Below are 16,162 nucleotides of genomic sequence, written 5' to 3'. Positions count from 1 at the left end.
CATTTTCTTTAGTTTTTCAGGTTTACATTTGTATATTTCATGTTGTTAGAAACTGGTGAATAATGTCTAGTTATAGTTTGTGAGAAGCTTGGGAAGAAACAGTGGAAAACCTGGTATTATGAAGCTTACCTCTTGTATGTTTTTATGTTTTATTGCTGCTTGAGTTCATTGTTCTTTACATATTTCAAATGAAAATGCTTACTAAAAGGAAATGCGCCTAACTTAAGGGTGTGTGTGGGAAGGGCATAGTTTATTTTCAATCCATATTCCTCAAGAGTGTAAACCTTCACCTTAAGTTTCATTTTCATTGGATGAAGTGAGTACTAGGCTTTCCCACTTAGTCAAATTCCAGTTGGCTTAGTGATATCAAAAACCTAAGTCCTTGAACAGAGGTGAAAAAGAAGCACAAAGAATATTCTTTACGAGATGCTCTTTTTGTCCAGTGGTGAAAGCTGAGCCCTCTGCTATTGTAGACATCCACTCTGAATTAAAGCAACAGGAAATAGGGTCTTAAATTTTGTTACTTTCTGCCACTTGGGCACAAGTTTTCCAAATATTGTGACTCAGGCTGAATGCTTTTAGGAAATGTCAGCTACCATTTCAGAGGGATTTGGGATAAGTTGTTGTCTTTCTGCAGTGATTTACCTAAAAAGATTTGAAGAGTTTGTGCTGCTTGAACTTGGCAGGGAAGCCTGGTTGGTGTTAGGGAGGTGTCTCTGCTCTACGACCGTAACTCAGTTTCTGTGCATTATGAGAATAATTGACTTGGCTGACAGGCAGCAAGGATTTGGCCTCATTCCTCCTGGGCAGCAAGGTCCCCCGGTATTGATGGAAAAGGAGCGAGCAGCAGGGGTGCTTTCTCCATGCTCTGAGCTGCTGCAGCATGTGCCTTTGGAAGAGAACAGCAGTACAACTCACGGCCATGTGTGACAGGATTGGTGAAGGAAGGAGGGAACACAGTGCAAATACCAAAGATGCCAAGCGAAGAGAGGCATGGAGCCAAAAGCAGATGTAGGGATAGAAGGAGAAACCTGAAGCAATATTTCTTGAGCTGTAGTTGACTTTGCTTTTGGTTATGCTTCCAGGCTTCTGACTTCTAATAATGTGGTTGAATTTTTCTGTAGTTGAATTAATAATTCACCATGGACTTCTGGGTTTGAATTGGTTTCTTGCCATTCTTTTGATGTTGCTGTTTGAAGTGAACAGGAGAATTTTTTTCCCCCTGGAATGTTGTTGTTTATTTTAATTCTGTGAAATAGATCTTTTCCACTCTTCTATCAATTAATATTATAAAAGGAGCAAAAGGAACCTCCTATGGAAATGAATCAAATTGTTGATGATGATAATAATCATTCTGTTTATATTGATGATGTGAGCATATGTAACATATGTGAAAATGCTGCTGAGTTAACCAGCAGTATTATACCCTGTCATCTGTACATATAATTAATAAAGTTATTTGTTGTTGTACTTAAAAGGTCAAGGCTGGATGCCAGACTTTGTTACAGTGTGTTCCGGACTATCCAAGTTAACACCAGTGCATTAAAGAGCATGGTGGTGTTAGGAGGAGCTAGGATGATTTGGTTTGCATATGAGCTGTATCCATTTCAGTTTCTCTGGAGAGCTGAGGCTTGTATATTCTACTCTGTGACAATCTAGGAAGAATGTAGTTTGATATAAATCCCAGAGAAAACTTCTTTTTACAGCTCTGCCATTGCTTTTGTCTTATGATGACTAACTTCAGTTTTTGAGTACTGAGTAACTTTTATATTCTAATGCCCATAACTTACTCTTTTAAGACATCTGTTTGATGCAGGCATCTGAGTTGGAGAACAATGTAAGAAAAATAAAGTAACTATTGAAATTCATCAGTTACAGGAAAGGTTTCAGCTAGGTTAGAGACCTGATTTCAGATGTCTGAATCAGTTATGGGACGAGCTAAATCTATAACTCAGTTTAAATAAGTGATTTGTTTGGGGTTTTTTTCTTCAATCATTTGAACTTTGATTTTCTTCAACCATCTGTTTACTTGATGGAGTTAACAGTTACTATGCTAATTGAATCAATATGTTTCATATCAAGCAGTTGAAGAGTTGTATTTTTCCTTATCTTTGCCCCATTCATCCACCATGGTAACATTTGTGAATCCTGCCTCTTTCAGAACCTTAACTGAATGTTTGGCTGCTCATAGCTTGTTCTCTGCAGATCTGTGCACTGCCTGCTATACTGGGTATCTGTTTTGTGATCTGCAATTTCGCTTCTGCGGATTTAAGCAGGCACTAAAAACTGCACGTTCAGCATGCGACGAGTGTAATTTGTGGTAGATGGGAGAGCAGAGAGATCGAATGGTGAGAAGATTTGTACAAAAATATGCAGCATGTACAAGCCCAAATGATTGATTCCTCGTCTTCTGATTTAATCACGTGGAAGAAAGTCATTAAAGTCTACCCACCTGGAATAGTGCAGCAAATGCTATTTCACAGTTCGCAAAGCAGGAGAATTCTTCAAGGCTGCAGAAAGCTGAAGTAGTTAACCAGGCTTTAAATAGAGCTTCAGGATTTTGGCTTGGGCAGTTTCCTATACAGAAGTCCTAGCTTTTGAAGCAACCAAGTCACTTGCTGAAATGTGTTGTGTTGATTAGCATTTTTAATTCTGCTTTAGCAGGTTTGCAAGTACTTTGCTTGCATATGCTTCCTTTGGCTAGCAAGGACTTGGCTGAGGTTTTGTTTGGGATTTTTGTTTTGTTTAGTTGAGGGAGCTGTGAGGGTTTGGGGGTTTTTGTTGTTGTTGTTTTTTATTTTTAGCAGTTTTCCATGTAATTTGTTTATTGGTGCCTGACTAGGCAGGCAGAAATACCTGATAGCATTAATTTTTGTCTTGGCTCTGAAGAGCAAGTTCTGGATGTCGTAGGAGATGATTTCAGTGATGGAAATGGTGAAAGTGACAGTGCAGATCTGAGGTGGACAGTGCTGTGCTGCTCTGGCTGTCTCCTGTCTGAATTGGTGTCCTTTAAACACCATATCCAGTTTGTGTGAGTTAAAACAGCCTTGAGGCTGCCAGGGATGGAACAGAAAACTACAGAACAATAAGCAGCTGGCTTCTCTGGTTGTTTTTGCTCTTCAGGTCTGCCTTGGAGGCATTCCTAGGATTTTATGTTTCCTGTCGTAACAAGTGCAGACTTTTATCACAAAAGATGATGTCCTCTGTGTTGGATCTAGTGATAGTGTGAATGCAGGACATTCATCTTCACCAAAGGGCAAAATAACAGTTTTGTGGAGTCAGCAAGCAGAGTTGAACCATCCTTTGGATGTGCTGTTACTTAACAGAACTCCTGTGAAAAGGAGAGCCTCTGCAGCAGACCTGCTCATCTCTGCATCTGCACTGTCCCTATGGCTTTCACCTGGAGGGTGGCAGAGGTAGACACAGAGGCACAGCAGCAGGCCCAGCCCCTGTGGCAAGTAAGAAGGGAGCTGCTTGGGATGAGTGGTCTTGCCTGAGTTGACCTTGGTGGAGGAGGCTCCTCTAGAGAGTAACTGGTCCTTCTCACACACCGGGTCTTCAGTGCTCTGGGTGACAACAGTGTCTCACCATTGATCATCAGGTCTCTCTTCCCTCTGCCAGTGGAAGGGATGGAAGAAGGCTGTAAAGGCTCTTTCATAGACAGTCTGAGGATGACTGTGATCTCTGCAGCCTGAAGTAGCCAGAGGGACCCAATGAGGCAGAAGCCAAAACTGGGTGAAACCAGGATTTACCCTCTTCAACACCTTTCCCCTGGTAAGGAACAAATAACTCTCCCAAGTGAGCTTGCCTGAAAAGATCCTGAACCAGCTGCGTGGCAATGAACAACAGTTGGGTGTAGGTTCCTCAGGTTATGGGGGTTGTCATGTCCCTTCCACACTAACAGTGAAAGCAGTTTCCCATGAGGAAGATCAAACCCTCCTCATGTTATGGTTTCTTGACAGTCTCTCCATGTAGTGAAAGGTGACAAAGTACTGAGGAAGACAGATGTTTAATTTTATTCTTTTTGGCATGTTTAATGATTCTTAAATGCTTTAGTTTAATACCAACATGCTATGTAAAATATCAGTTTTGACTGAGTACTTACCCAGCTACGTTACTGATCTGAAGAAGTATTCTTGAGAGATTTTGTGTGAAGGAAGTGTAGCACTGTTTTTAGTTCTGTGACAGTGGAACAAAGATACTGACTAAATGTTGTAATTAGAATCCTTAGGAATCATAATGTTTTCTGTGAACAGCAGAATTTGTTGAAGCTTAACATGCAGTGTCTGTCTCATCTGGGTTCTTCACCCACCTCCTTACTTTGAGAGAACATTTAGTAACACCTCTTTTAATACTTCAGTGTTTGGAATTAGAAGGTGCTAATAAATATTGACTTGCATGTGATATCACATAAGACTCACTTATTTTAGAAACTGTGGAAGATAAAAAGAAATATGGGGTTTTTTTTCTGCTTGACATTTTGTGTTGTCAGGCTTCTTTTTTGCACATTTAGGACTTTAAAAAAAATCAAAAGAATAAAATATACATATTTTTTTGAAATTGTTGCTTTGTCTGAAGAACTGGAGCTTCAAAAATGTGTTGTCAGCTTCATAATAAATTCTTAAGGTGAGCAGTATTATAACTTTGTTACAATGCCTTTGTAAGCTTTTATTTGAACATTGCTGAAAGGAAAACAGCATGTACTTTCAGCAGGTATTCTGTTTTTTTTTTAGTACTGTGGAATGTCTGACTTGTGAGAATATAAAACTAAAATTGTATTTACACTGAAGCAAACAGATCTGGAGTCTGATGCATAGCAGCTAAGCCAGCCTGGGATTTGAGTCGTTGTATAATAAAATTTGGGGGTTGGTTTAAATAACAAGTTTAAAGCACTTGAGTTGAGCTCCTCTGTTTCATAGGAAACTAAGAATAGTGATTGGAAAGTTTTTACAAGTGTTTGTGGCTTAGAATTGGGTGACATCTCTCAAGTCATATTCTTCTCCTGCTCTTGCAGAAAAGCAAAGAGTACTTAAAAATTTAGCAAGCTACAAGTTAAACTTGTAAGGAAAAGAGATCTTTGAAGGCAGTTTCTGAGCCTCATTCTTGTAATGAGTCTATGAACATTATTCAACCTTTAAGCCAACATTAATCATGACTAATTTGTACCCATTTGTACTTATCATAATATTGTTAGTTAAAATAGCTCTTCTCTTCTGCTCTCATTTTAAAGAGAGAGATAGAGACTGTTTCTTCTCTGCTTTGTTTTGGCAGGCTATTAGCATTTTGTCTTGGCTTGCTGGTTTTCTTTCAGCAGGAGGTTCTCCCTTCCTCTGAGTGTAGGCTTAGGCTTTCTTTGCCCTCTTGCAGTTGGAATTAATCTTCCCTGAATGGGTCAGAATTATGCATAATGTTTCAGGTTATGTCTTAATGCTGCCTATATTCATCTGTTGTAGCAGTAATTCCACTGGCACCTTACTTGTTACAGGATGAGTAAAATTTGTCATTTCTCCTTCCAGTCTGAAAGTTGCCTTTCTGCATCAGCTGCAGTCTGCTTTGTGTTCTAAGGCCCTGCTTGCCCATTTTTGCATTGCAGGGCCATGGCATGACTGTTAATGTCTGATGTTTGTTTTTGGATCCCTTGGTGAAACTGATGAGAACCTTTTTGAAGTGTGAGATGATGATTAGAGTTGAAATTTATTCGATCAAACTAGCCATGTAATGCAATAATGACTTTTGTTTAAATGAGTGTTTGGTTGATATTGCCAATGGCTTTGTGTGTAGCCAGTTTTCTGACTGTCCTGGGTCTTGGAAGAGGTGCTGCATGGCACTCAAAGGAAGGTGGTCAGAGCAAGAATCTGTTTTTTTAGGATAGCTGATGTCCTGACAATGGGGGAGACTCCTGGGCTGGGTTACCTGGCAAACTGCTCTAGCAATCGTGCTCTGTTACTGGATTTTGGAATCATTTAGGTTTGGAAAGACCTGTATCATCAAGTCCAGCCATTAACTCAGAGCTATCAAGTCCAGCACTAAACTATGTCCCTCAGCAACAACACATCTGCATGTCTTTCAAATACCTCCAGGGATGGCAATGCAGCCACTTTCTTGAGCATCCTGTTCCAGTCCTTGACAAGCATTTTGATGAAATAATTTTTCCTGATAACTGATCTTAACCTCCCCTGTGCAACTTGAATTACAGAAGTAAGCATGGTAGTATTGCAAGGCTGCATTTTGCAGGTTATCATTCCCTGTGGACCACAAAGGTTAGCAAGTGTCAAGAGCAGGGCTGAAATGCCATTTGCAGCAGAGCTAGAAATCCTCACTTACGTGAAGAGTGCTTTGTCTTGGTTTGTGACAATTGCTGTAGTCATGGAGAGCTTCACAAGAAATGTAGGAATATCACCAGAGGAAGCAGGTCATGTTCATAAAAATTGTGCTGACTTCAGGTCATATTTTATGTGAAAGATAATTGTTGTCAGTGCAAGAAAAGATTGGTCTTAGTCATGCTGCAGTTTTCCTGATTTCCTTACTGCTGGTGTTCATTATTTAACTGTTTTTACGTCACTTTCTCCTTGTTTCTGAAGCAATTTAACAATTTTATGCATCATTGGGGCACTTCGATTTATTGTCCCTCAGCTGCCCCAGGCTGTGTGGAATGAGTTAATTTCATTTCAAGAGGGAGGTGGAGGGACCTTAGTGTGAGCCCAGGACCTGCACAAAGAGATGCTGTTTCCCGTGCTGGATCTTGAACAGGATAGAAATAAGGGCAGGACCAGCCAGGGACAAACATGGGCTTCTAAAACTGATGTATTGGCATCTTTGTCATTTGCTGATTTCTATTTCTCTGAAGGTCTTTTGGGTCTCCCTTCTTTATAAGGGGGTACTCAGACTAACTAATATAAGAGAAGCCTTTCTACTTGAGGAAATAGATTTGAATCATCATATGATATGCATATGAATAGGAAGGCAATTACTGAGAGCCAAACACATCATTTTTGTCTGCTTTCTCTTTGTGCTCTACAGCACTGAGCTAGGATAGACAGAGGCAGTTAGATAAAGTCATTAGGCCAAAAAATACCCTTTATCATTAGCAGGCATCATAGTCATAGTCAAAGCTTGTTTCTTGCAGTCTACTTTGTCTGAACTGTCTTTGTTTGAACTCTGTCAGCTGCTGGACACAAGTCAAGTCATCTGGTTGGAAAGGCATGTGGTTTATGGGCTAGAGAGGCCTGGTTCATGGAGATTGAGGTTGCTGAAAATGCTCTTTGCAGCCCATGTGATGTATTAACATCTGCATGAGCTCTTTCAGATACTTCAGAGACAGTGTTTGCATTTGTCACTGTGAACGTTTCAACCTTTCCAAGACAATGATTCAGGAATCATCTGTCCCACTGCAGCAATCATTTCCTTATGCTGATGGTTTTGCTGATGTATGTTAGCCCTTCTGTTTACTGGGTTGTGGCTGTCTGGCTTTGACTGAACCCATCAGATTTTTTAAGCAAACTGAAAGAATGTGGATTTAACAGTTATTCAACACAAAAGGCAAAGACAGAAACCAGCAAAAATTATAAACTGAGTGCACAGATGCACAAACAGGAAGAGGTGCTGTCAGTGACAGTAGCAAAGGCCAAAACTCCCAACACAATGGTGATGGGCTGCAGAAAGAGCTTCTCAGGTGTGTTCTTGAAGAGTGAGTGTCAGCTGGGACTGATGAAAAGGAAAGCAGGTTGCTATGGAATTTTTGGGAGGATAGTGGGGGTTTTGGGTATTTGAGAAGATTGCTGGGATGTTTAGAGGAAAAATAAAAGGCAGGAAGGGGAATGATCAAGGTGGAATGGTGAGGAAAAAAGCAAGGAATGCTGTCAATCTCAAAATCTGCCAAGACTACCTTAGAACAAACAAGGGAGAATTCCATCTGTTGCCTCACCACACAGACAGGGAATCAATCTTTCTGCTGCATTACTTAAAAGTTTCTCCTGTTTGTGTCCAGCCTTGGTGATAGGTTTTCTTTGTGTTCTCCAAGCTGAATCATATTTCATGTGAAGAGGTTGGATTTTTTTAGGTTGGTGATAGCTGCTACCTTAGGAATAAGGAGTAGGAGAGACTTAAAATGGGATCAGACAAAAGGGAACATGACATTATTTTTTTAGAGCTCTGACTAGTACCTGCATCTTTCACCAAGGAATATTTGGTATCTGGTACAGATACGTCCATTAGGTCACATGAAATACAATATTTTTGTATGGACATATAGTTGCTGAATTTTCCTGTAATCTTCTGATATAGTTAATTAAACTTTTTAGCATAAATTCAATATGTGAATTTATGCTGATGAAAGAAAAATTACTTTTTTATAAGGATTGACACAGTGTATTCTTAAACCCCGCAGCATCATTCACCATTGAGAGGCTGATCTTTGATGCTGTGCTGTGCCTGTCTTGCATGCAGTTCAGCCACTCCTCCACATCAGCTTTTATGGTGGAGTGTGTTGAATTTGTGACTAAAGCAGTGTTGATAAACCAGCAGTGCTTTGGCTATTGCTTACAGTGTTCAGGCTTTCTCTGTGTCCCATTCCTGCCCCTCCTGCCTTTGGACAGGGAGTCTTTGCATGGAGACTGGCTGGGCACCAGTTTTCTTGTGGGAAGTTGTATGTGATTGCCTTTGCATTGCTTCTGTTGTTTTTTGATGTGGGTGTGGTGTTTAATTCCTCTTTCTTTCACTTACTAAACTGTCTTAGTCACAAATTTTCTTGCATTTTTGTTCTTCTATTCATGTCTGATTGAGAGAGGTAAGCAAAGGGCTTTGTGGGGCTTAGCTTCTGGCTGGGGTTAAATTACCACAGACGATCCCCACCTGTAATTGATAAAAAAGTGCAAATAAGCATTTCTTGGTTTTTCCCATACTGATCTTATTCTTTCTTGGAATTACAGGCATTTAAAGAATTCCATACTTCTTGTAGATCCTGCCTTAAAGTGCCTCGATGTAGTGCATTTACATATCTTAGAGTTTTACCATGATGAAACTCTACAGCCTTCTGCATTGATTTCTATTTCTGCTTTGTCTTCTCTTCACTATCTCCCTGTTTGATCTTGTACTTGAGGTAAAATTTCTGTGGGTTATAGGTTCTTTTTTCCAAGAAATGGCACACTGAAGACTGGTCAGTGAGTCATAATGCAAGTCTGTCTCAAATGAAATAGGAAAGAAGTAAACAAGCACACGTATATATACTTCCACTTTACTATCTCAGTAGCAGCTAAAATTTTAGCACTTATGCCAGAGGTATAAATAGATAGGAATTAATTTTTTTGTTTCCTCTGTTATGTAGTGGAAAAATTATATTTTAAAGAAAATAGATTGTCTCAGAAGTAAATTCTGTATTCAAAGAGTAATTTAATTTTCTGTTGGCATTTAAAAAAAATAAAAAGCCCTAACCATTCCTCTTAGTAAGAAATGTCATCATTTTTGGCACACTGAACTGGTAGGAATTTGACACTTAAGCACATTTTGCTTAGGTAAAGCTTTTTTTCTTTCTTAGCAATTGAATGAGTACATGTATGGGTATGATTGTAACATGACCAGTAGACCTCAAGTGGACTGATGCTGTCTGCATTCAGTTGTTGTGCTGTATCTCATCTATATTTTCCTTCTGGTGGGGTTCACACTGTAGTTTTTGAAGCAGCTGAGGTGCTTTAATGGCTCACTGCTGCTGAAAGAAGATCCAGGTGTGTCCCTTTGCTAGGGGTGTCTCTGCTGTTAGTAGCCTGATTTGTTTCAGCTCAAGAGCTCCATGCCAGGTTACCTTTCACAAGCCTTTGTGCATCCAGAAAAATTTTCTCTTGAACTGGGTGCTGTTTTATGGGTGGCTTCTGTGAATGTACTAACTGATGTAATCTTGTGGGTGTACTAACTGGTGTAGTCTGTGTTGTGGTCCAGAAGCCAGACCCTCTTCTATAGGGAGGGGTGACCTTGTAGATCAGCAGAGTCCACTCTGCAAACCACATCTTGGTTTAGCTGCATTAAGAGGCTCTGCATCAGCCATCCCATTCAGTCTCAAATGACTGCAATGAAAATGCAGCTTTTTCAGTTAATTGGGGATGAGGAGAAAATGGGGTACCCCAAATAGGACTATTGAAGATTACAGCCTATGCAAAAGGGCAGATGCCACAGCTGGCTGTTTGCAGAGTCATCTTGGTCCTGGATAATAATGAGGTTTGCACAGAGTTGAGTTTTTAGAAAATGAGTAGGAAATGAATGCCCTGAGGGGGTTATGACCTGCTTTCAGCTCTGGTTTGAAACTAATGACTTGTTATTTCATTAAAAAAGGTGGTTTTCTGTGGCTTGCAGATTTCAGCTTCTCTTGTTTGTGTTCTAAATATCCCAGCTCTGGATGTATGGATATAACTGTTGTGGACTTTTTCTTTTGCAGTTGCTGCGGGAGCTCAAGCATCCAAATGTCATTTCTCTGCAAAAGGTGTTCCTTTCTCATGCTGACAGGAAAGTGTGGCTTCTCTTTGACTACGCTGAGCATGACCTCTGGGTAAGGTGAATTGTTTGTAGGTACCAGGCTTAGAGTTTTAATTGCAGCAGAGGGCCAGTGTTAGGGGAGATGCATAAGTTTTAAGCACACCATAGCTGATTGCTCCATGTTGGAAGCATTTTCAGTACTAAAGGAAAAGCAACAGAAAATGTTAAGTAAACACACCACACAGTTAACCTGTGATCTCTTTAAGAAGATAAAAAACTGCAAAAGATCTGCAGAAATCAGCTCTCAATAGCTATAAGTCTACTTAAATAAATGTAGAGATGAACCCCTATTACAGCAAAAGTAGGGTGCAGGAAAATGTATTGATTATGCAGGTGAATTCCCTTTTAAAATCTTTTTTTCTCAATAGGACAGTTCAGAGTTTTAGTTGCATTGGTTGTCATCTGTGAATACATGAGATACGAGTAGTGACGCTGTATATTCCTACATTTCAGTGGGAAAAAATTTTCTCAACTCGTCTGCAGGAATTCCATGTATTTGGGAGGAAAGCTATTTATTCCTGATTGCAAGATACAGCTTTAAAATCTAAACCTGTTGGAGGCAAAGTAAATGGTTTAAGTATGCATCTTTGTTTTAAGATGCATACTGAATTCCTGTGTTAACTCAATATTTGTAAGCTTAATATCTGTTTGGAATACTTAAAATGAAGTGGTAAAATGAAAAATGAAAAATTCAGTGCTGCCATGACTTCCCTGAAAAAAGATGTGTGTGCTTCACATTAATGCTGACATGCATAAGGAGCATTGCTCTCAATGCTACAAATGCTAACCTCAAAATATGCTAAGATTCATATCAAAGAGTGCAACAGAAACAATTTGTAACGAGGGGAAATTTTTATGAATGTGTACATGTGGGAATTGCACATTATGAATCATGAGTTGTTTTTTTGTCTGCATGTCACTTAGGACAAACCAAAGTAAAACTAATTTCTTTTAGAAAGGGTTTTCCTTATAGTTTGGAATTACTTGGTTTGCCCAAGAACTAGTGTGTCAGTTTTCTTTCTGCTAAGCTAAATGAAAGATGTTTTCTTACAGTTAAATGTCTTGGAAGTTCTGATACTTGGTATTGAGGTTTTATTACCAAAATAAAATTAGAGACAAAAAAGTTAGCAAACAGCTGAAATGTTGAGACATTCTTAAGGCTGATAAACAGAAACAACAACGTCTTGAGGAAATGGAGTACAGTTGTTTTGTTTTGTTTTATTTTAATATGATGGAAAAATAAGAGCACTCTTTCTTCCACTACTCCCCAATAATTATGATATGCTAAGCTACCAAGGTCTAGGAGTTTGAGGGTTTTTTGTTTCAAAATGTGCTGCAAGGCTTCATATTTGTTAGGGGTATTATGACCTGTTCTTGTTTGTATTTATACATTTCTGCTTTGATTCATACTTAACCTAAATCACCACAGAAGTCTTTCTGTTAATGAAACACTGGTTTGTATGTAACTACTTAGGAATGACCCTCTATTTTGACCTTCATGGTTACATTCATATACCTGTATGAACTCCAGAATTCCCCAGCTGCAGGAGCTCCTGGTTGTTCACTGTATCTGGATGTGAGAGACTTGATTGCAATGACTGGACTGGCTGTGTGCCCCAGAGAGCTGGCCATGGATCAAGTGCTCCAGCACTTGTGTATTTAGGACAGCAGGTTTTAAATAAGGCTGGGAAAGGGCTTGATAATACAGAGTGTATTAGAGCAGGAGCAAAAGAAGTCTGGGACAACCATCTGTTTTGCTGCCTGACTCTGAAGAGTCACTTCTCTTTCTGTCCACTGTATGAAAATAACATTTGTTTTGGAGTTGGTGGAAGTGAGAGGTGAGAGGAGGTAAAACTTGTGGCTCAGGCTGAGGGATGCTTCTGCCTGTGGTGCTTGGCTGACAGTGCAGGGACTGTCCCATTTTAATCAATGTTTTTTTTCTCTGTGTATCTCCATTTTACCATTGACGGGGCAGAAATGTACCTGTTCTTCACAGGAAAGCCAAGCCTGGCTGCCTGAAGTAAAGGAGGGCAGGCTGTATGGAGCTGGGCTGCAGCAGGAGAGGAAAGGCAGTTTCCCAAAGGGTGTTAGATAGCTGGGTTAGCTAATTGGCTCCTGGAATATGAGGAGTCATGAATGTAGGAAGAGCACACGATACAAGTTTGGTGCCAGGTTTTAGTAGACAAGATCTGGGCTGTTTTGACAATCACACAAGTGTGAGCCGTTACAGAAAAAAAGTGTGAATATGTTAAGAAGTTTGTTCTAGAAATTGCCTCTGTGTTTGAAGGAGGCAAACATGGAAATGGGTTACCATGACTATGGCACACCTTGTTGTTGAACTTCGTGACGCCTGGGGCTCAAGTACTAAGACAACACATCCTGTGGGCTCCTCCTTGGTGCCAGACATCATTGCTTGTGTCTAAATTTAGAATTACTAAAGGTTCTTTTTCTCTGTCTGATTTAGTGGCTGACTTTCAGATGGACAGATTTGTAAACTTGCTCTGTCAACAGCTTCTGTTTTGAGAGTACTGTGCTATAAGGGTATAGTAAATAAAGAAGGAATAAATCTGGGCTTCTGATTTAAATGTATAAAATTCCTAATAAATGCAAAAATTTCTGTTTGGCATCAGGTCTTGAATGCTAAAGACTTCATTATTACTGTAGGAGAAAACTTAAAATAATGTAGGAGGTAATACACTTGTAATTCTGTGATTTGATGTACAGGATATCAGCCTATCTTAACAAAAAGACTCCCCAAACAAAAATACCTCTAAAACCTGAAAGATCAGTGATCTAAAAGGAAATGTGCTTTGATGGTTATACTAGTTTTGAATTCCTCATACTCTGCAGGGCTTAGCTGCTTTCTGGGGTTAAACCACAGCAAAAACTGATTTAATTTTTGAGAGATTGCTTTGGAACAGTGATCACTTTACTTAGTACAGTATTAATTTTTTAGTACTTCAGGCACATGTTTCTAGTTTGGAGAACAAATTATGGAAGGTTGAAAAAACTCTTAAGAAGTCTGTGTAAGGAGTCGATGGCAATCTTTTTGTGTAAACATTGCCCTTCTTTTATTTTCATTTCTTTTTTCCCCTTTGCAGCATATAATCAAGTTTCACAGAGCTTCTAAAGCAAACAAGAAACCAGTTCAGTTACCTCGGGGAATGGTGAAGTCACTGTTGTATCAGATCCTAGATGGTATTCACTACCTGCATGCTAACTGGGTGTTACACAGGGATTTGGTAAGTGGATCCTCAATGGGTTTTGGCACTGGGATGATGATGGAGGGCAAGGGTTGTTTTTCTTAATGAAAAACCACTGGGAAACAAAATCCTTGGTGCTAAGAGCATGTACTAATAAATATATATTTTTACACTGCAGTCAGACGGCCTTGATTAGTAGAATGGATTTTAAAAGCTGGCTGTGATCTGATATGCTTATGAGAGCAAGCGTATCAGATGGCTGTTTATGTTTTTTTATTTTCTAAATAAACTGTTTTAAATGGGTTATTTAAATAACAGGCACGTTGAGGTACAGAAAATGCCTCTAGTAGTATCACTGTAGGCAAGATAAATAACTAAATACAGCTTTGGTGTAGGTAGGGGAGAATGACTGGCTGTAAGAACTGCTGAAGAAAAGATTTTTTTCTGAAATTATCAGTTTAATGTAGGAAGGTCACTTTTGAAAGCCACTATTTTCTCCTAATGTTTATAATCTACCAGCAATATAACCACACCAACTTTAGATGATTTCTGCGAGTAAATGAATGTTTATCCAAACTACAATATAAGGAAAACATTTTTAACCTGAGTTAGTGTCTTTAACCAGCAAACCCTTTTCAACTGGTGACTCATGCCAATTCTCATATATTTACCTTCAAAATAGGCCCACAGCTACCTGGTCTTTCTTGTCTGTTGTCTTGAAATTGGGTAATTTCTCTGATCCACTTGTCTGTAGCTCTTACTCTTTGATAGCATTCTTTTTTTTCAATTTACTTCTAAGTGTACCACCTATATATGATACTCTTATGCATGAATGAAATTTCAGTAATTAAAAGTATCATTAGTTTGACCTTTCATTCCTATGAGTCAGTATTGCCAGTGATATTCTGTGTTTGGTGAAATAAGTCTGGCTTCCTTACTACTCCTCCAGAGTCACTTTTTCGCTTTGAAATAGCTTTAATAGTGTTCCTGGAAATGTGGTCAAGGACTAATTTTTTGACATCTATTTTCATGCCTGATAAATGCTTCTACAGAATGCCAGTTTCTCCATTTGAACAGAAGGCAAAAGGTATACCTCTGATAAACAGCATTTTCAGAACTGAAGTGCAAGGGAACTTTGCTTTATTGCAGTGATTGTGCGGATGATTTTAATTTGCTCCGGGTTTTAGAAATGGAACAAAAGCCTCAGCACTGAGGGGAAAAGATCAAAAAGATTCTGGTGGCTTTGTCATGACTCATGAAGTAGTGGAGCAAAACATAATATAGAAATACATAGTGCATGTTACTACTTAGACAACTTTATTATATTTTTAAGAGGCATAAAGGAAGCAAATGATTTGTCATCAAGAATCTAAATTTTTCTGATGTTTTACTTTCTACAGTTTTGGAAAATTTATGAATGTGAAATAATGCTTAAAAGAAAACCAGGCATGTTGTTAACTGGATGGCTCAGGAGATTGGTAATTTATTACAGAGCCTTTCACATCTAGGGTTGTAGCTCAGATAGGGTTTAAGTTGGCAACTGCAAAAAAACTACTGCCATCTTATTTTCTGTGAGATGAGTTGGTGGTCTCGGTCCAGCATAAAAGCTTCCTTCCAGCAGAAAATCCACCATCACAACTGGCTATCTTTTGATCATCTGAGGAACAGACCAAAAGCTTGAAGCAGAGGCTGAGAGGTCTTCCCACCAGAACCTTGTCGAGCTGTTTTGGTGAGAATCCTCTAAGAGCTGTACAGGGGCTGCCTGTGCTGCCTTGTCCACAGAAACCTTCGGACTTGTTATTTCAAAACTGTTCAGTTAGAGCTGAGTTCAGAAGGCACGTGTTTACTGCAGAACAAAAGACAGAATTGCACCTGCCAATGCTTGCTTTCTTTGATCAGGGTCTGGAAATAACCTGAGTGACAGAAGGGATTCTACCTAGTGTTTTGTCTTGGAAAGACAGGGGCCTGGTGGTTAAGCTTGAGAATTGGGACTTCACTAACATTCTGATTCAAAGCAGCATAACTGACATTAATGCTTAGATGTGATTTTCTATTCCAGGATACTTGTAATGTTATTTTTCAGGAATATCAGTGTTAAGTCATCAGTTTAAACTCCAGATTGAATGGCTGGACAGATTTACTATGTTTTTCCTACTGCGCCTTTAAATGGTAGTTATTGATGTAGTTTCTAGATGTTTTATGTTTTCCTGGATTTAGACACACCCACAAAGCTGCTGAAGTAACATGCTTGCTTTCATGTCATATACTATATTATAAGAGTGGTGGTGCTTGGGGCTGGTATGAGGCTAAAGAGTATAGTACTTGGCAAAAAAAATCTGTTATTCTCTCATTGGATATGGAATTTTTTAATGGGTATGGGTTATCTATATAATTACCTTCTGTCTAAGTGCAGTTTTCTGGGTTTGGATTGGTTTTCT

The 16,162-nt window shown here is 39.2% G+C and overlaps 1 protein-coding gene across 3 annotated transcripts in view; it reads left to right on the top strand.

Annotated features, from left to right (window-relative positions):
- The window catches only part of CDK8 (cyclin dependent kinase 8), a 67,498-nt gene that overhangs the window by 20,381 nt on the left and 30,955 nt on the right, over positions 1-16,162 (top strand). For 2 of the 3 annotated variants that reach the window (XM_084226035.1, XM_084226034.1), the window contains exons 3-4: positions 10,424-10,534; positions 13,623-13,763. In XM_084226035.1, coding sequence (XP_084082161.1) covers positions 10,424-10,534; positions 13,623-13,763 — 252 coding nt within the window. Of the gene's footprint in view, positions 1-10,423; positions 10,535-13,622; positions 13,764-16,162 lie in introns of those variants that run through there. The other variant, XM_084226036.1, reaches the window with a different exon arrangement.

Source organism: Fringilla coelebs (assembly GCF_963513975.1).
Source record: "Fringilla coelebs genome assembly, chromosome: 2".
In the NCBI taxonomy this organism is placed as follows: domain Eukaryota; kingdom Metazoa; phylum Chordata; class Aves; order Passeriformes; family Fringillidae; genus Fringilla; species Fringilla coelebs.
Note: the sequence above shows the minus strand (reverse complement) of the source record. Positions and strands in the feature narration are given on the sequence as shown.